Here is a 20037-nt window from a genome sequence, read left to right on the forward strand (position 1 = left end):
TCCATACACATCATCACAAGCATCATATGCAACAGGGCAGAACGCATTCTGCAAAAAAATCACCAATTTCAATCCTAAGCCAGAAACATGATCTTCAAGATACAGGGAAATTGTTGTGGAATGGAAATCCAGCTGTACTGCTTCTCACAATACAATAAACAAATTAGAATTAAAATAAATTCCGAATTAAAAAGTGGCTTCATATGGTGAACTACTATTTGAAGCTCACCTTAGGAAGAATCCTAATGTTTAGCCAACTAAAGTAATGCAAACACCAATAAACTGATCTGAACAACAATAAAACTACTATGCACTTCAAAATACATCCTAGATCTAACAACACATTACTATGCCAAAAATACAGTACTGGAAGGGAATCCTCTGGGGTCTTTTTGTGCCAAACCCACAAAAAAGACCTTAAGTCCACAAAAACAGTGAGACAATCTACAGTATCAGCAGCCCAGTTTCCTCCCAACTTATAACTCAACTTTCTTATTTATAGCATATGCACAACTGTTTTAAGATTGAATAAACTAACCTTTAAGAAGTCTAAAAAGGCAGGTTTGGTGGCACAAGATTTCTTGAGAATCCCAACTGCTGTACTGAAGTTGTTTACATATTCACTGTATGCATCCAATACCATAGATTTAGAAAACTGAAAAGAAAAAAGGGCAAATCTTAACTGTAAATACAAAAGACCTCTGCCAGCACAGCCATATAGATTTCTGGCTGTTAGGGACTTGCCTTGCTCAGAACTAAGGGCTTTGCTTGGCCTAGTGGTGAATATACAGAAATACTGATAATACCCAAAATAATCTTTCTGCAGAAGACAGGTCAAAACCAGAACGATATAACATCTGTGAATTGCAAGAAGTGTATTTACAGAAATTGCTTCATCTTGGCTAGAACACTAGGGCAGAACCTGAGGACTATGGGCAATCAAAGGGCATCCACTGCGATTTGAAGTGGTAGATGAGATCCCCTGATCATCTCACTGCCTGTCTTCCAGGTTAAGTGAATCAGCAAAGTCCCACAGCCTTCACATCCTGACTTCAGCTATTAAGGACTTATAAAAAAAGCAGATTGCGTGGCCTGCAAACAGTCATGGGAATGGTAAGATCACTGCCCATTGCCCTCTTGGTAATTTTACCCCTCTCTTTTGCAGAGCTGGTCTCACTGAGACTACCTAACTTGCTTCAGTCACAAGACTTTAAAAAAAAAAAGTTTGCTTTAAACAACAAATCTTTAGTAACTATTTCATTTTGGGTGAACTGTGATCAGATCCCAGCTCTCTTACAGCAGGCATGAAAAGATGGTGATTTCCAGCACTTGGGTGGCAACAAAACAAAGCACTTAAGCCAGAAGGCCGGCAGCCTTTTCCAGCCAAACTTTCAAAGTGAACAATGTCTTTCTATCAACCAAGGCCAGTTCTTGTTTCCTCTAATTTAAAGCAGTAGCTAATTCTGTCCTTTACTGAATGGATTTCCATTAATGATGGGATAGTGTTTTACAGATATTCTTTATCAGTGCCCCATCTCAGTTCAAACTCAGGAATTCAGGACATTACCTACTGTGGTTTCCTTCTACTTGCACACTACTAGGTATGACTACACATTTTTTAAGAGATGCTGAGCCTCAGTCTCACCTTAATTTTGGTGGGTTTGTGAATCTCTAATTTCTCATAAACTGTTTACTTAAATGTCTGAAAGATTAATCAAAGCCTGAAAACTTCACTCACAATCCTTTCACATCTGCCAACCAAGCTGAAGACACATGTTGGTGTCAGTTTCCTTATCAGGATAGTACATGCATACTTTTGACAGTTGCCACAGGCATTGGAGAATATGGGAATAAAGGAGCTAAGTTAGAAAGATAGGGAGATGGAAAAACAAGACTAAAACAAAACCAGATTATCTGTTCTGACACATTTGCTTACTGAAGCAACAAAGACATCACCGATCATTTCAACAGAGTCCCACTCAGATACACGACTCGCCAGTGCAATCTGAAACATTGAATGGCACTGAAGAATTTCCTTAATTCGATAAAAGACCATTTTAAGTTTTCTTTCACTCAGTAATTTTGGTTCCATATCTGAAAGGGGCTTCTCATATTGCTGTGGGGGAAAGAAAAAAGCAAACTGATTTAAACAAACAAAAAAATGGACTTCTACAAGCAGAAAAACCAACTTATGCAACAGTACCCACACACAAAATCACAGAACATTTGGCATGAAGCATCTGTAGCAAAATCTGTGTCAGTCATATGACAGATTCTTTAATGATCTTTAATGATTCTTCTTCAAATATTCAAAATTTTAAAAGGCAAAAGATATTAAGGTACCTCCAGGATTCTTTTGAGAGCGTCCACGTAATTCTTCTCACTATCAACTACAGAGCCCAAAATATACCTTCTCACAACCTGTTGAAACAACAAAGTTTTGTCCAAAGTTCTAATCAAGTAACACATTCATCATAGTTGGAAATGGTGATGATAAAATTCTCACATTAATAAAACAAAAGAAATACAAAGCAACTTCAGTACTGGAACTATAATTAAATACTGTACCTCTTCAAAAGTAATTAAATTAAGTATTACTCTAAAACTACTTACTTTAAAGAACACAACAATTATTGTATCAATATCTGTAATTTTTTTCTGACTGTAGTAATTCCAAGCTTTACTTTTGAAACTTGTGTTTTGACTTTGGCTTTTAACAATGCTCTCAGGCACCTGGTGCAATTTTAAGGGCTGTCCTGTACAGGGCCAGGAGTTGGACTTCAATGATCCTATTGATCTTCCAAATCAGGATATTCTATAATCCTATGCACCTTAAATGTATAGATGTAGGCATTAATGGAAAGAATCACAGGTATAAGATGATGTTGACTACTTCAGTGATTTGCTACAACAAAAATAGGTAACAAGTTTTCAAAAACCACTCCTAAATTTTATTTTTTAATAGGTTTCATAAATTTATTAGAAGCAACATGAAGGGCAAACAAGCCAATACTAATTGCCTTTTAAAGTTAAGGCCATATAAACTGTACCACTGAGAAACTATCCAAGTCAGCATTCTCTTTTGGGCATTACCGTGCATAAGTGAAAACCCCCGTCTCATCTATATTTATGTGCATTGACAGAGTTGTAAGAGATTCAGGAAATGCTACCATATTTCATGTTAATAAACTACAGGCTATTTATCACACCTCCTTCTCCACCTTCTGCTCCTGTAATTCAGCTGAAATGAATGTGCGGGTGGCAGGACAGGAAGGACTGGAGAACTGATCTGGTTTAGAATTCAAGCTTCTTGACATCAATTAGATTTCTTGTTTGTTATAAGGATTTGCTTTCACCCAAATCCATTTCCTAATCCAGCTCATCCCAGAGTTTTCCAAAGGGGAACTATGAGGGAGAAGGCAGCACAGGGGTAGGATCAAACCACTTTCTGTAACTACAAGAGAAGGCAAAACAGCTCATTTTGCTATTTTAAGATAGCCTAAATGACCATGAAGCTCAAATCTCAGGCTTGCTTCTTTCTGCTCCAGAACCCCACAGCCTCCTGCCTCCTTCACCATGACTGCCTTTAAATTCTTCACACTTGTACTTTGCATTATTAAATGCAGGTTATGTGAGAATTTTCTTTCAAGTACTGGCATTTCAAAGGAGGACCTCAAAATTATCTGAGGCTTTGCTTGAAGATATATACAGCAAAATTAGTTGTGCCTAATCTGTGTTTAGAATGGATTGAGCAGTGTCTTATTTGGAATAGTGGCTCATCTTTTCTGGTGAAGAATACTAATCCTACTTTTAGTCACAGTTCATTCTTCTGAAAAGAATAAACATCTGTAGAAATAAAAATTTCAAGCTATATAATACACAAAACGAATACTTAATAATGGTTTCAGGTTATTGCAATAGATATGAGCCCCAGCCCCAGTACTTGCAGGCACCAGTATTTAAACAGAAGCCATCATGCCACCTGCTGTTTGAAGCCAGCCATGTCCCCAGAGCAGTTCTGCTGTGACCGGGCAGCTGGGCCCGAAGGGGTCCTGGCCTGGTGCACCCAGGACTGTGACCCCCTCCCATAGCCAGGCCTATGCTGGCCCCCTCCAAGCTGCTCCGCTGCTCCTGTGCACCCCAGCCCACCAGAGCCCTGCTGACCAGCAGCCAACCTCCCACACACGGCTGCTGCACCGCTCCAGTGCAGCGTCACCTCCAGATGCACACTGCAGCTGCCATCCAGATTACTCACGCAGCCTTTAAATGCCACAGGCCCGTGCCTGCTCCTGAGGGACAGCACTACCACCGACCATCCGCTGCACTCTGTACCACGGACTACACTGAGTGTGACGTCCTCATCTGCTTCCCACCCACCATTTTAGTCCACCCATACAGACTGTACCTAACCCGCAAGAGTATAGGAATACTACAGGAGACAGCTGAAAGCCCTGTTAAGGCAGAGGTAAGTGACACACTTTGCTCTCCTCTGCCCACAAGCCAGTCTCGTCAAAGGTGCTCAAGGCACAAACGGACTCTGGTCCATCTATGCTGATTTTTCCCTCCTGTCCTACTGAACCCAGACATAGCAGCCAAAAGCATGTGCTCCATCACTTTTGTTGGGAGTGAGGTCAGGCCAGACTCAATCCTCCTCCTTCTGGGTAAGAGTGTGACACTTTTTCCCAGTCTTCTGATCACTGTGATTTTAGATGACTGAGAAAGGCCTTACCTGCAGCATCCTTAAATCCATCCCATCTGGTCCAACAGACACCTATATGCCCAAATGGCCTCAGTTCCCATAGCTGCAGACCAGGCTTTGCTCCAGCAGAACTACCTCTAGGCTCATGGGCTGAGTCCTGAGGACAAGCCTCACCAGTAAAACCTGAGGCAAAGGTAGCACAGTCTTTGACTCTTTATCACTAGGTCTGTGCCCCACCAAGCAGTGTGTCATGTTTTTATCAGCTTCTGTTTGCTGCCAATGTACAGGTAAGAAACTCTTCACCATTACCCCTCACACCTCACTAGCTCCAGCTGAGCTCTGGCTTTCCTAACTCCATTCCTGCCCACTTGGACAGCTCCTCCTGCGCAGATGAGCAATATATGTCATGACTTACACAACTATTACTACTTTGTTCCAAACTATAAGCACTCTGGGGTTTTTTGCAAAAGGGTAAACTTATTTATACAACACTACCCCAGTGAAACTCAAATTCCTATCTGAAAGAAGGAAAGAGCATCCAGACTGATGCTGAAATTTCACATTACAATAAAATCTTACAGTAATGGAAAACAGTTTGGTAGTTGCATTGTTACAAGATTAGCACTTCACTGTGTTAAACACCAGAGAAAAGTAAACCTCACCCAAGTAAAAGGTAAAACAAACAAAAAAAACCCCTGAAAATATACAGTCCTCTCCTCAACTGCCCCTTAAGCTTGTTTTTTGCTCATTTTCTGAAGGTACTGACCAACTAACTCATGACTTGACACCACAAGAAGCTAAAACTCTCAATATAGTAACATGAACCCACGGGATTTATTCTCAGCCAAAATTTCTCAACTGATGGTGATTTCAGTGCTTTTTAAGTGATTTCCACAGTCACCATACAGTTTGAGGTGGAGAACAGCAAAATGTATTCTTCTGTAGACTTGATTTTGCGGGGGATTATTTTTTTTAACCAAGAAAAACCTTTAGATTCAAAGAGCATACAGGACATTCTCTACACTCTAAATGGAAATCCCAGAGCACCTGGAACAACGTCTCCTGAGTCAATAAAAATGCTTTAACTCTCTTCTTTTTTTAACTCAAAATCATCACATTTAGCTTAAATGTTCAGATAGTGAAACAATATAGTTCTTATAGATAATTTCATAATGCACACCAGCATTTCACATCTCTGGGTGAACTGAGGATTGATGCAACTATATACACACACACCAATTCTCAAAAAAACTACTTACTCAGTTCTGAATTTGATGTTCACTTAAGTAAAATGCCACTATGTTTGAAGACCAAAGGCACCTAAGAGCCACTGGTGTAGAGCAGAAGGGAAGAAAAAAGAGGCAGAACACCATATTTCCCAAAGCTTACTACCTGCTGCTGTGATAATCCTTCAGGCATAGGAGTCATAATTGCTTCGGTATGCATACAGTCCACATCAATAAATAAATTTAGCTCTTCTTCTTCCAGACATGATGATCTGTGATCTACAAATAAATAACCAAAATGTCAGCTTCTACATGTGGATTGAAAGAAGAAAAAAGAAGAAAAAAAAAAAAAAAGCAAAGACCCTATCATCCAAGCACAGTGATTATAAATTTTCACTTACCAAACAAAAGAAATTTCCCGGCACTTCTGTATCATCTGTGAAATCACATAAATACCACCACCAATAGGCGCTCTAATAGAGAACATCCTTCAAAAGCATCCTAATATCCCACAGCTAGACACAGCCTAAGCATCTTTTGTTTGACCTCTACTCCCTTCTCTCAGCCAGGAGAATGGGGCTGTCCAGAGGGCAGGACATGACAATGCGGATTAAAGCACTGCAGCTCCCGGGCCAGCAGTTTTAAAATAAATGATCTCTGGCAAAAAACTAAAGACACCCATAATATGATCCAGCTAAAAAAATTCCATACACCCTTCCACAACTGAACTAAAGTAGCCAAATTCACCAAAATGTTTGCTTTCATCAGCAAGGAATGAGGGATGCTGTGGATAATAATTTTACTGAAAAAGCACCACCGTAGTGCACTGATAGATGGCAGCACACAGCCAGCCAAACAAGCAGACACGAGGAAAGGAGACATAAAGAAAGAACAGTATGAGAAACTGTTTTAGAACAAAAAGAGAAATAAGGGAAGCAGATCTAATGGCTGGGAGAAACTCATGAGTTTAGTTATCAAGTTTGTCACTAGCTCCCCGCTGATTTGGAAAGAGGTTATGGGATTCAACCATCCACAGACAGATGGTGTCTGCAACCTAACCGCTAGAAATGCAAGAAGGAATGCCAGGCCCACTGTAACACTGCCCTGCAGATCATTTTCATCTGTGCAACTGCAAGAAGTTGAGGATACATTTTTTGATCACTTCATTTTGTGTAAGTAGATTTCTATATTCAATCTTTAAATTAAGTAAATTGAGAAACAGTCAGAGGTCATGACAGGAATGTAAGATGTGTCCTGGCCCATAACAGATAAGATGCAACTTTATGTTACCTCTCTCAATAAAAATATCTTGTCCCACCCTTGTGGTTTTATCTTCCTAAAACTATAGCTTTATAGGTTCTGAAGTCACTACCATTTAATTAGTTGGGCAGAAACTTGAGCAGAAATATATACTATCTCTCAGACTTATCCTGAAAAAGAAACTAGTTTAATTTATTACCACCTGTCTCTTGAAAAGATTGCCTGTGGACAGCTGCTGCCAAGGCTCAGACAAAGGACTGTCACTTGCTCTCAACTACAGAAAGAACACAAATACTTCTGTGGCTTTTTGATTTTACATCACTTTCTATTTTCCCTATCTGAAATCAGCTTTCATAAAAAATCATCAAACTGATTAAGCAGAACAGTCTTTTCCCCTACTTCCACTCTTAAGCACAGAAAGCATTATTCCTTGCCAATTATGAACTTTTTTAAATAGTCAACTACTCCTTCACTGAAAACCATGTCTTAACAGCACATTCCCCTGACATTCGAGAGTTATTTGATGGAGAGACCTGGACAGACTTAGTAACTGTGCTGATTTTGGCTGGGGTAGAGTTAATTTTCTTCACAGAGGCTAGTATGGAGTTATGTTTTAGATTCATGCTGAACACAGGGTTGACAATATAGAGATGTTTTTGTTATTGCTGAGCAGGGCTTACACAGAACCAAGGCATTTTCTGCTTTTTGTACTGTCACACTGATGAGGGGGCTGGAAGTGCATGGGAAGTTGGGAGGAGACGCAGCCAGGACAGGTGACCCAAATTGACCAAAGGGATATTCCAGACCATATGACATCATGCTCAATATATAAAGTGGGAGGAAGGAGTAAGGGGAGGGGACGTTCAGAGTGATGGCGTTTGTGTCCCAAGTAACTGCTGTGTGTGATGGGGCCTTGCTCTCCTGAAGATGGATAAGCACCTGCCTGCCCTTGGGAAGCAGTGAACTAGTCCCTTGTCTTTCTTTGATTGTTGTGGCATTTACGTTCACTATTAAACTGTCTTTATCTCAACCCACAAGTTTTCACTCTTACCCTTGTAATTCTCTCCCCAGTGCTGGTGGTGGGGGAGTGAGCAAGTGGCTGTGTGGGGCTTGGCTGCTGGCTGCAGTTACACCATGACAGTAACTTATCATTTGCATACTCCCATCTACCAATACCTAGGTTGCACTATTTGGTGGGATTCTTTGTTGGTTTTAAGTTGACTCTTCTCTGTCGTCCTCAGGTTTTTATTCTTGCCCCAAACATAAAAAACTGCTGAAGATGCAATGACCATACTGTCATCTGAACTATTATACCAGACATTTTTGATATATATCTGATTTCTTGCATCTGACTCTCAGCTCCCAGTACAAAAATTTGCTACACCATCCACCTTCCTTCGCAGAAATTACTAGAGAATGTAACAAAGAGAAACACTGTAAATAGCATATACCTTGAGAAATGAAAGATTTTGTCCGAATGAAGGAACGACCCTTCTTCACAGCTGCTTTTGTCTTTTCAAGTCCATCTTTGGTACCTTCTCTAGCAGCTCTCATAAGCTTTTGCATCTGTAAGATAAAAAATAAAGTCTACATGTTCAGTGAATAACAGGAAAACGTTTCAGCCTGCAAACTTTAAGCTATCAATATAGTCCAAAGTCAATGGATATATAATAAGTAGAAAGAACCATGAAAACTCAGAGCCGAGCTCCTGTATTTCAAAATAAAATAAAAGCTGGAGACAAGGACTTAATTCATGGCAATACTGTATACAAGTGTAAAAGAGCAGAAATGCTTAAGAACCCTTCTGCATCAAACTTATAAATTTTAAATAGTCTCAAATGTTATCTTATGCAACAAATACCTACTACTCACAGGTCATTAATGGCCAGAGGTCTTACCCATCTTTTAGTGTCCCAATAACTCATCCAAAGTATTTCTGATCTAAAGATAATCCCCTAGACTCAGTTATATATTAACTGTATTCTTAAAGAAACACTATTATGAAGGAAAAAGTTACAACTAATAACTTCATTCATTGAAGAAATGCATTGCTTTAATTAAGAATTCCATAATCCTACAGTATGCTACTACAGCCAAATGAAATTACATGGAACAAAAAAAAAAAAATAAAATAATAAAAAAAAAAAACAACAAAGAAGTGCTGTTTTGCTGGAAAATGCTTATTAAAAACCCTGCTTTGTACCTCTTCTTTCCCAAAATGTCACCACAACAAAAAATCCCCACTACTGTCAGAACACAAACAAAGCTGTCTTGCTGCAATCAGGCAATTTCTGGGTTTGAGACTGAAGCTTTTAGCAAAAACCCAGTCTTTTCATACATACATTTCTCCATTTGGAATGGAGAGCAGGGAGATTCCCAATTTGATCCTGTGTGGCTGGAGGGCCAGGGCCAGGGCCAGGCTAGCCCCATGGAGCCAAGGTCTCAGAGAGGCATGAAGGTTGCACACCTGGTTCATGCTCTGGGATAAGGGCACCAGTCAGCAGGGAAAGACAATGCCCTATCTCATTTTCTGAGACTGTTAACATTAAAAGTAAGCATGAGAAAAGGACCTTGACCAAGTATTTTTAAGACTATAGCAATATTATAGTATTTAATTTAAGACTGCATAATAAAAATTCAGCACATTTGGAATTCATTTCATACAAATGATTGTCTACTTTTTTAAGCTGTTATTAAAAGACAACATTGTCTGTGTTGGAAAAGCAATTATTTAAATGTAGCTAGTTACAAAAATCAACTACACTACCTTCAGCTCATGTTTTTGCTTTAGTTGCTGAAACTCTACTGCTCCCACAGTGTTTGACATCAAATCTTTCATCTTTTTTTCATAATGCTCCTTTAAACGCGTTAGGTCATGAGAAAGCTACAGTGTATAAAAAGACACAATCTTTTCAAAAAGCTGTAGTGAAAACTTCATGCTAAAGCACTCACATAAATCATGCACATTGCCCCATCTATCTACTGATACAAAGACAACTGAGGGAAAACTATCACTAAGGGAAAACTATCACTGAGGGAAGCTCCAGTGTGAGGAAGGGACCATCGCTCCTGGGCACTGCTGAACTCGCCCAGGTGCTTTTCTGTGAAGACAGGGGCAAAGCCACTTAGACTAAGGTAACTACATTGTTATAGATATATTAATTATGTTGTGCCTATCTCTTAAAACCCACATAGAATAAATACATCAGCTTTAACCATAAGCATTATTCACTGGAGCACAAACCCTAGTCTGTATTTCAGACTATCCTTCAAAACAGTGAATCAGAAGAAAACTCAAGAGACTGAAGAACCTGCAGATATTGCTGGCACCTGAGAATGTGGAAATTGACAGGGCAGTGAGTCAGGTAAGGAGACACCAACAGGATTCATGGTCTTGTAATCTCCACATGCATCATAGCCTCATTGTACGAACTTGGGTGTATGGGTGTAACCATCTCATACATGAATATATTCATTTGCAACGTAAGGAAACTATCACAGAGAAAGGAATGCTCTGGAATACTAATTACCATTTGTTAAATGTTTTGACAAAGATAGATAAAAGACGTTAAAATGCTACCAGGAAAGAAAAAAAGGAAAATATTTGGTGTGCCCTGTAATAGAAGTCCAGTGGAAAACCCCTCAGCTTGATATCAACAGAGTTACTCGGCAAGAGATCAAAGCCTCAGGAAAGAGAAGGCCTACTGAGTTGAAAACAAAGCGACAGGCCCAGCATGTAGCTCCACTAGGCTGGGTCAGGATGCAATTACTTCTAACATGATGATTCTGGCATTACAGCAGTATAGTGAAGAATAGCATCTGGTTCACAGACTAGAAATATTTAACAGCACAAAAACCTTCCCTTCTTAAAATAAATTAGTAAATAAATAGAATAACAGAATAATAAGAATCATAATGAAAAAGTGACTTTAAGGGAAGTCATAATAGCACTTAAAATTAAAAATCCCTCCTCCAACCTTGCCATACTTTTCAACTAACACTAAAATTAAAAGTAGGGCAAGTCCCTCACAGGCTCTGAAAGGCTACAGGGCGATGTGCTGGGAATATACTGTAATATTCATCATAAGACCCGAGGAGAAGTGAGAGTTAGTGCAAGGAATGGATACACAGAAAACGTATATAAAGAAGAGTAGTGCCTGCCCATGTCGAAGTGCCAGCACAGGGAGGGCTGGGGTTGGTTTTTTGTGTTGGTTTTTTTTGTTGTTTTCTTGGTTGTTTGTTGCGGGGTTTTTGCAGCAATCCTAAAGTTTGTCTTTCCTCATTCTCTGCCAAAACCCTTCCCTAATTTCCTGATTTCTCCATTTCCCAGCAACCCATCCAGGTGCAGGAGCCTCTCTGACTTTTCCATCCACCAGCTTAAGTGTTCCTCATCTCCTCATTACCATGCTCACAAGGCAAACCCCAAAACCTTTTGTCAAAGGCCTGAAAAAACCATCTGCAGGGCAGTACCCAAGGGCACACACCTCTCCTGTCATCACTCCTCAGTCTCTTCCTCAGACACTCTGTGCCTGATCCTGGTACAATCCCATTCAACCACTGCCAACAGTTTTCCATGACAGATCAAAAAAAAAAAGCCCAAACAAACAGCTGCAACAGCTTAAGATTGTTCTAGTCAGAACAAAAGCAAGAAAAAACAGAGGAAAAAGTACACATTTGGGTGGGCTCAAGTTTTGCAGTTAATTGCTCACTCCCTGATTTCCAAAGGACAGGCAGCAAGGATAGAGGTTGGGGGGAGAGCAGATAACACATAATGCAGGGAAACACAGACAGCAAGGCTTTTATTCTCATCAAGATAAGAAACCTGCAAAATGAAAATAAGGGTCCTATGAAATAACACCCTGTCTGCAACCCCTGCACATTCCAGCCATGGGATGCTGAGGCAGTTCACAACACACAGCTGCCAAGTGGCTCTTGGGAGCCTGTCCCTAGTCAGCACACACTGGGGAGCATCTCACAAAGAGGGTACACGATGGCAGAAGGACAGGAACCAAGGCAACAAGAATGCAAGAGCCCAGGACTTCTCTCCCTGTGCAGTGGGAGAGATGCAGTGAGGACAGGCACCTGTGTCACCTGTGTCTTCCAGCCTCCTGCAGAACAGATGGAGCCAAAGGTACCAGACCTGAGAAGTGTCACAGATGGATCACTTTAATCATGCCACCTCTCTTCTCTCCTAACAGGTAGAACTCTCTTTGATTACAAAAATTGTTTACTTTCAGAAGTTTTTTAAGCTCAGTCACTTTCAAACAACCAAAATGATGCAGATCTAAGACAAAAAGCTACGGAACACTGGTGAAGAGTTTTGTGACTTTCGAGCACCTAAAGATCCCAAACCTTCAATTCTTGTAAGGCTTGTCCTCATTTATTCTTCACATTATTTTCCACACTTATTTACCACTTATACTAATCCAGCAACTGCAAAAGAAGAGAAGGTGAGGAACTGCCCACAAGCAAAAATAATCTCATTTTTAATTTCATTTTTATGCAATTTGAGTTTTTTCTTTTTTGTAATAAGCTTCCATTTAATATTTTCACCTCTTCTTTTCCCTGTTACATTTAGTTGTGTACTGTTGCTTCCACACTGATTCACATCTCCTTTAAAAAGATGCTGTTGGCATTTGAAACTGAATTGAGGAGAAAAAGAAATATGGGTGAGAAAGGCAAGTGTTGGAAACCAGGATAACCTCAATGACTGAGCAGCACTGTAGGATACATACATGTCTCTTGTGGTTGCCTCGCAAAAAGGAGCTGGGAATTCCATTTTTACACTCAGAATCACTCTGCTCTTCATAGCTTTCAAACTCACTTGAGCTCCACCCATATTCCAGTGAGCTGTTTCCACCATCATCACCATTTTCAACATCATCATAAATCATTTCCTCTGCAAGAATTAAACCAAAATAAATAAAGCTACACTGCAATTTGTGTTTGTTTGAACACCAAAAACTTGTTCAGGATATGCTACAAAGAATTGTACAGACTTTTGTACGCACATTAAAAATTCTGAATTAAATACAATATTCAAATAGCCAAAGTGGGTTGTCTTTGCTGAAACAGAGCAATAAAAAAGGACAGTGCTATGGGTACACACCACGATCCTTTTAAAAACATGCACTACTCAAATGACACTGTTGTGTTGTCCAAATCCCACAACAAGTTTTAGAACTTCAGAGGAAGTTTGAACTGTAGCTATGAACACTCATCTGCACTGAGAAGTATCATCCTTCCATTTGTAAGCTTGCCATTTGTCCCTAGGGACATCAGCGCAAATGACAAATGCTAAAACATTGCAAGAATCAACCGAAAATGTCATTACTTCAAGCAGAACAGATCAGACCAAAGTAGCAAGAAAGGTGTTACACAATGGTATTTTATGACTCATCACCACCAGTCACTGGAAGTCTCCCACATTTGGCAGTTACCTTGGTCATAATTTGCTCTAAAAACTTGAAGCAGTTCAAGTGTTGAACTTTTCAATATCTAACCTTTTCAAGTCTATATTGCAAAGGCTGACCAAAGTACCTCCTGTTAAAGACACAGGTCTTTCCATTGGCACAGATGTCAAGAACATAAAACTGACTCAAAACAAAATGGAAAATTTAGAGCCAATTGCTTATCAGGAAACAGGAATGCACTCTACCTGCAGCATCATTTGTCATTACAAGTAGAAAAGTGTGGACATTTATGCCAGGAATCACTATTGTCAGAGGTTAGGATGCAGCACTTACAACTGTCTCCTATTAAATTCAAGAAAAAGAAGCTGTGCTTTTAAGATTGAAGTTTCATTTAAACAGAGAAAAAATATGTACTCAAAAGAAAAGCTGATGTGTGTTACAAATCCATCTAAACCCTGGATTTTAATATTAACATTAATTATTTTTTTTATAATTAACACAGCAGATTCTATACTAATCTGGAAGATTCAGATTTTTTAAAAAAATTTTAAATGCCCATGCATCTCAAGACTGTCCTTAAAATATTTTTACTGAAGAAGACATCGTAGTGGTAATCTAGCACAATGAATAATTTAAAAGAACCATCATAGTAAGTCAAAATAAATCAAGATTCATGCAAGTCTAACTCCTGTGCTGTCAGTATTGGGGCAGGATTTACGCCATGACTGCGTGAATTTATATTGCCCATGTCCTACTGTAGATTGCCTGACTGAAACTTTTTTTGGAATAGTTGTGTCTCCCTAACAAAAACATACAAATAATAAACACCAAGATCATGAATGTACGAAGATGAAACTTCCCTTACTACCTATCTCCTCATAATTTTTCAATGTCTTTGGGGACAAAATGAAAGTCAAAATCTTAATCAATGTCTTATGGTTTAAGCTAAAGATTCTGACCAATATGCTCAGCAGAGCTCTGCTCCATATCCCATATCCCACCCAGTTCAGCCACCTGGGCCTGGTGTACATGTTTCCTGACTGATCAGCAACAGCACAAAGATGTCCCTGCTCAGAGTAGCACAGTCCACTGAGGGAACTTCCAGTAATATAAGCATTCAAGTCATGAATGTAACATAGTACTTTCCAATAATAAATGAAAAAATCAGTAATAATTTGTGAAACACCTTGACTGAACACTACTAAGGACAAGAAATGAAATTGTTACAGCTTTAAAGATTAATGTGGTTTCCACACAAGAAAGCTTAAGTGTTTTCTTGATTCATTAACAATTTCAGTATCAAACACCTGCACCCTCTGAGAACCATGACAAGTAAGGTGCTGCATTCCCAATAAGCCAATCCACTCAAACACAAAATCAGTCAGTAGCAACTGATCTTTAAGCAGACTTCACTATACCCAAAAACTGCAAAACAAATCTGAGCAAGAACTCAATGAAATAAGCTTCTTGAGCCCTAACGCCATCATTGCCAGCAAAGGTAAAATCTTGACTCCAGAAAATACTTTGAGATCTATTCTGCATCCTCCAAACATGGTCTCAACCATGAGGAGTGGTCTACTTCAAAGCTGAAATAAAACATTTCTGTGGAGTCACAATCAAGATGGTAAACAGCCACCCTGGACCATCTCTTCCATCTACCAAGGACTTATAAATTGAAGGGGACTTTCAAGGAAGGAGCTTCTCTCTACAACCATGACAATGATACATTATCATACATCATCTAACTACTTAAAACACCCTTTTCCTAACTACCTTGCCTTGTTCAGGGCACTACAGCCACAACACCCAACACTATAATTCTCTAATATGCAGAATACACAAGCATTTGGAACAGTATCTATAAAACAAAGCAGAATTCAACTTCTGAGAAGAGCAGTATAGGAGACCTGCTGAGATAAAGTCTTTTAAGTGTTAGTTTAATTCTGAACTTTCTAAGACCTACCAATTATTGACACAATTCCATTTACATATATTTTAGGTACTTAATAAACATATCTGTTCAATATACATGCAAATAATTCCATTTTACATTGCTTTCAACATTACAAAGACCTCAAACCTGGTTCAGAGTCTGAATCTTCTCTTGGCACATCATCGTAAATTACCTCATCTGGGTCTAAAACCAAGATAGAAAAAAACCAAATTAGAAACTTCCTAAAATTTGAATGGGACCAAGTGTTTGAGAGACATTTGGACAAAGGCCTTAACATGCCTTTAGCTTTTGGTCAGCCCTGAAACGATCAGGCAGTTGAAATGCTGTAGGTCCTCTCCAACTGAAATATTGTATTTTATTTTAAAGAATTTTGGTTATATTGGCATATATGAATACAATGGAGATACGAATCACCCTCCACTAGCATTTTGCTTGCACATCTAATCTTTCCAATAGTGCAATAATGCACAAAGCAGTATATGGCATTTGTGAAATTCCAGAGTTTTATCTGCATTGCTTATGATGACCTTTGGTAGCCTGAGAACAAAAATCCATTTCAGCCAGTATTTCTCCCTCCTTTTCCCAGAAGTATGGAATGTTCTGTGCCTGTCGAAGGCTGCTCATTGCCTTACTAAATGCCTGTAGGAAAGCTGCAATTGACTTTTTAAAAAGAACAAAAACTAAATAATGTAATGTTCATCATAGTACATATTAAGAGGCAAAATAACGACGCAAATTCTTCAGTCACTTCATGAAATATGTAAGATGAACCTCCAGCCCAGTGGAGGACATAACCTGTCCTCAAACCACACAGTCTCTGTTCTGGTTTAAAATGCAGCTGCCAGCCAAGAATCAACAGCATACACCAAGACAAAGTGGCAACTCCTTCCTTTCCATCTCCTCCAAGTACTTATTTGACAACTACTGCACAAGAAGAGCAATTTCAAATACAGTTGCAGATCAGACTCTGAACTGGAGCTTATTTCCACTGCACATGCATTGATGGAGCCAAATGGCCTCCCAAAAACAGTTACAAATGATTCCACAGACTCCAAAAGGTGGAAAAGTGAATGTTACCTTTATTCTAAAATACAATTTTATGACACTGTTGAATGTTCTAACTGGTACAGCTTGGATCTGGAACCTATCTGAAAACATACAGTAAAAGTGAACATGGACATTCCTATAAAATCTGCTTGTGCACATAGATACACACATACTGCTGATCACAACTTAAAACTGACCACCTCCTACAGTTGTACTTCAGGGCCCACTGATACTTACTTTCCATCCAGGCTGTATTTGCAGGATCTGCAACCCATTTGGCCAGGGCATCGTCCTCCCTCTTGGTCTGGTTATCTTCACTTGAAAAAAAGGCCATAAAATAAGTAAAAGTTACACCACAATGTTTTTAAACATCCATGAAAACTAGACAATAAATATCTTTCTTTTCTTCTAGTCTCCACTCCAAGGCTGCTGATTACTCAAAAATGTTGCATCAGTACATAGTTGGGTGATGAATAACCTATTCTATTTAATAGTTTGAAAATTTTAGTCAGAAAATTGAAAACACTTTCTTTACAATCTTAAAAAACACTTTGCTTTTGAGTTCATCTACCAGAACACAGGAAATTTTCTCAGAAAACAGTGAACTGAGTTTCTTTTTCATGGTAAATAGGACTAAAGACATTCTGGGCTGCATCAGGAGCCATCAGGCAAAGCTGTTACCCTCCTCCTCTTGGTGCCAGTGAGGCTGAACCTGTAGCAGCATTTCCAGTTTTGGCTTCCCAACACTCCCCTGCTAGAGAGCTGTGGAGAAGTTGAAGCAACCTCTAGAGAGATGTAGAGAAACTGAAATCAGGGACTAAAGCACATGGTTCACAAGGAAGGAGATAAAAGACATAGAGATTATTTAGTCTGGTGAAAAGGATATTACGGGGTGATCCAAGAGCAGCTACAACTATCCACAAGAGAACTACAGAGGTGATGGAATCAGGGTTATTTGTTGGTTTGGGTTTGTTTGTGGGGGTGTGGCACCCTTTTTTTTTTAAAATGCCAGACAAAGGGGGAATGGTCAACAGACTGGCCACTGGAAGATTTGGGCTGGAATTTTGGGGGGTGTAGGGAGGGGAAGGGGGGACGGAACGCAGTACAGCAGGGAAAACTGCCTGCGGAAGCTGCAGCATCTCCATCCTTGGAGGGTTTCAAGGCTCAGCCAGCAAGGCCATGGTTGATCTGATGGAGTATTGGCAGTGGTCATGCTGAAAGCAGCAGGCTAGACAAGATCTCCAGAAATCTGTTGCAGCTGACATTGCCATCATTCTATAAAAATTCAACCCAGTGTCTTCAAAAATGTCATGCACAGTTACACACACAAGAACCCCAACTAGTGCTGATTTTAGTACACAACCAGAATTACAGGGCTAAGAAAATGAAAAAAACCAAACCAACAAACATGGAAGCATTACACAAGGAGAATAAAATACTTATTAAATGTAAGCTTTCTTAGGAATTAAGGTTTTACAAATCATTAAAATATGCTGAACTGGCAATCACCTATTTTGAGGGTCCTCCAAGTTTACAGAATTATAATGACATTCTTCGGTTGCTGACTGTGTACCTGCCAAGTAGAAAAAAAAAAAAGAAAATGCTTTGAATATCATATTAGTTTGGTTCGAATGGCACATTTTAGCATAAGAAACTGATTTTACTAGCTCAGTGCTAAAGAATAATCTCCCTCTTTGCAATAGTTTTATTCTTACACGTGTCTAAAAAAATTTAGAAGTTACTTCACACCATGCATTTTTGAAAGTTAAGTAATTCAAAGACACAGCCATTTGTCAGAAGAGCTGTTAAGAGGAAATTACAATGTCTGATGCATTTAATTCTATCTCTCAAACATATATTCCTCTACAGGTAATAAGGACCACACAAATATTTACTTTTTCTTGACAGTATTCCTAATAGTGGTAAAAAGCCAAGGCTGGAATAAAGGCTGGAATTACAGAAGAATTTGTGCCTAGATGCAGAAAAGTATACTCAAAAAACAAAAAGGAAAAGGCAGGATATGGGGAGTTTTCTTTCCCTACTCTCTTGAATTAAGCTGTCAGCTTTGTAAACTCTGGGTACAAAATGGATCTCCCATTTCTGTAATAATCCATAGTTATTTCCCTTTCTAGCTTCCTTTTCTGCCTTAAAATTGCACTAAAAGACAAAGAGAATTCATCAAATCATCAAGGGAAAAATTCCACAGCAACTCTAAATCCACAAGAATTGGAAAATAAACAAACAGAAATGCATATAGAAAAGGCAAAAGAGGAACTTTGCCAGGACCTAAAAAAAACAATAAAAGAGAAATGAGAAAAAAACATTTGGCTTGAACACTGAATTCTGGATCTGGAAATTATTTCATTATGTTAAAAAAGGAATTAGCATTAACCATTCCCACACTCATCCAGGGTGAGTGCTATACAGGAAAGGTACCTGAGGTGAAACAAGGATTCCCCTTCAAATAAAGTGTGTAAATACAGTACCTTCTTCATCTACAGAAACACTGCGTATGATGACAGGACTGGAGTATGCTGGCAGTATCAAAGGTAAGTTGGATGGCACAGCATATCCACAAGGGACAGGAACAGAATATCCGCCAGACAAGTTTGGACTAGCACATTCATCTTGAGGACTTGGTTCTGGTGATGAGGATGGATCCTTGTCTTGGATTGGGGAAATATTTATGACTGAGTAGGGATTTACTTTGGCTGGAGTGGCTTCTGCAGCAGGTTCTGATGTTTGCAGCTTCTCCCTGTTTTCTAAATTATCAGCTCCTTTAGTTGAAAAATTAAACAAAAATATACAGTTTTACTTTTCATACCTGTTCAAGCTGCTCTAATAGCTCTTTGCAAGTATGCTAAACACTGACCTGCTCTTTACTATACAAGTTGCTTATAACCTATGACTCAAATTCTTCTCCTCATGACTGCCCCTAAAATATTTCTTGTGTTTGTGTCTGGGCTCACTGGAGGGACATTCCTCAAAGAGCAGTCCTGAAAATGCTCTGTTAAGAAAGGGGGGAAGAAAATAACTTGACAAGTTTTCCTCTTTGAAAATGTATTGTTTTCTTTTATGTAAAGTTCCCAGTATTTTTTGAGACAAGCTGAGGTACAGCAGAACCACAGGCCCCTCTGAAGTGAATTGCAGAACTGCATCCCAAGTGATCAAATGATTTTGAGCTGTAAGCACAACTCCACAAAAGGGTGAGTGAGCAACAGATGCTCAGGGAAAGATGGTGCTTAAGTTCCAGGCTGTCAAACTGCACAGTACCTGAAGAGTTATCTATCTTTAATTGCCATAAGCACAGTGAGTCTGCTTACAAAAGGAAATTGGATCAAAGTAAGGAAAATCAGCTGTTAGCAACTTGAGCAGAATATAGCAATTTCCAGACTACACCTCAGCACTGGGAACATCTGCATACGTCATAAAAAAATG

At 39.3% G+C, this 20037-nt stretch overlaps 1 protein-coding gene across 5 annotated transcripts in view; it reads right to left on the reverse strand.

The window, feature by feature from the left end:
* ARHGEF10 (Rho guanine nucleotide exchange factor 10) overlaps positions 1-20037 on the reverse strand; it is a 111081-nt gene that overhangs the window by 59770 nt on the left and 31274 nt on the right. For 4 of the 5 annotated variants that reach the window (XM_069011483.1, XM_069011485.1, XM_069011482.1 and 1 more), the window contains exons 5-15: positions 19086-19376; positions 18109-18172; positions 16837-16916; positions 15679-15735; positions 12921-13084; positions 9953-10069; positions 8637-8751; positions 6092-6204; positions 2344-2421; positions 1937-2116; positions 539-655 (exon numbers count right to left, since the gene is read on the reverse strand). In XM_069011483.1, coding sequence (XP_068867584.1) covers positions 539-655; positions 1937-2116; positions 2344-2421; positions 6092-6204; positions 8637-8751; positions 9953-10069; positions 12921-13084; positions 15679-15735; positions 16837-16916; positions 18109-18172; positions 19086-19376 — 1376 coding nt within the window. The remainder of the gene's footprint in view (positions 1-538; positions 656-1936; positions 2117-2343; positions 2422-6091; positions 6205-8636; positions 8752-9952; positions 10070-12920; positions 13085-15678; positions 15736-16836; positions 16917-18108; positions 18173-19085; positions 19377-20037) is intronic. The other variant, XM_069011487.1, reaches the window with a different exon arrangement.

This window comes from Aphelocoma coerulescens, chromosome 3 (assembly GCF_041296385.1).
Source record: "Aphelocoma coerulescens isolate FSJ_1873_10779 chromosome 3, UR_Acoe_1.0, whole genome shotgun sequence".
NCBI lineage: Eukaryota > Metazoa > Chordata > Aves > Passeriformes > Corvidae > Aphelocoma > Aphelocoma coerulescens.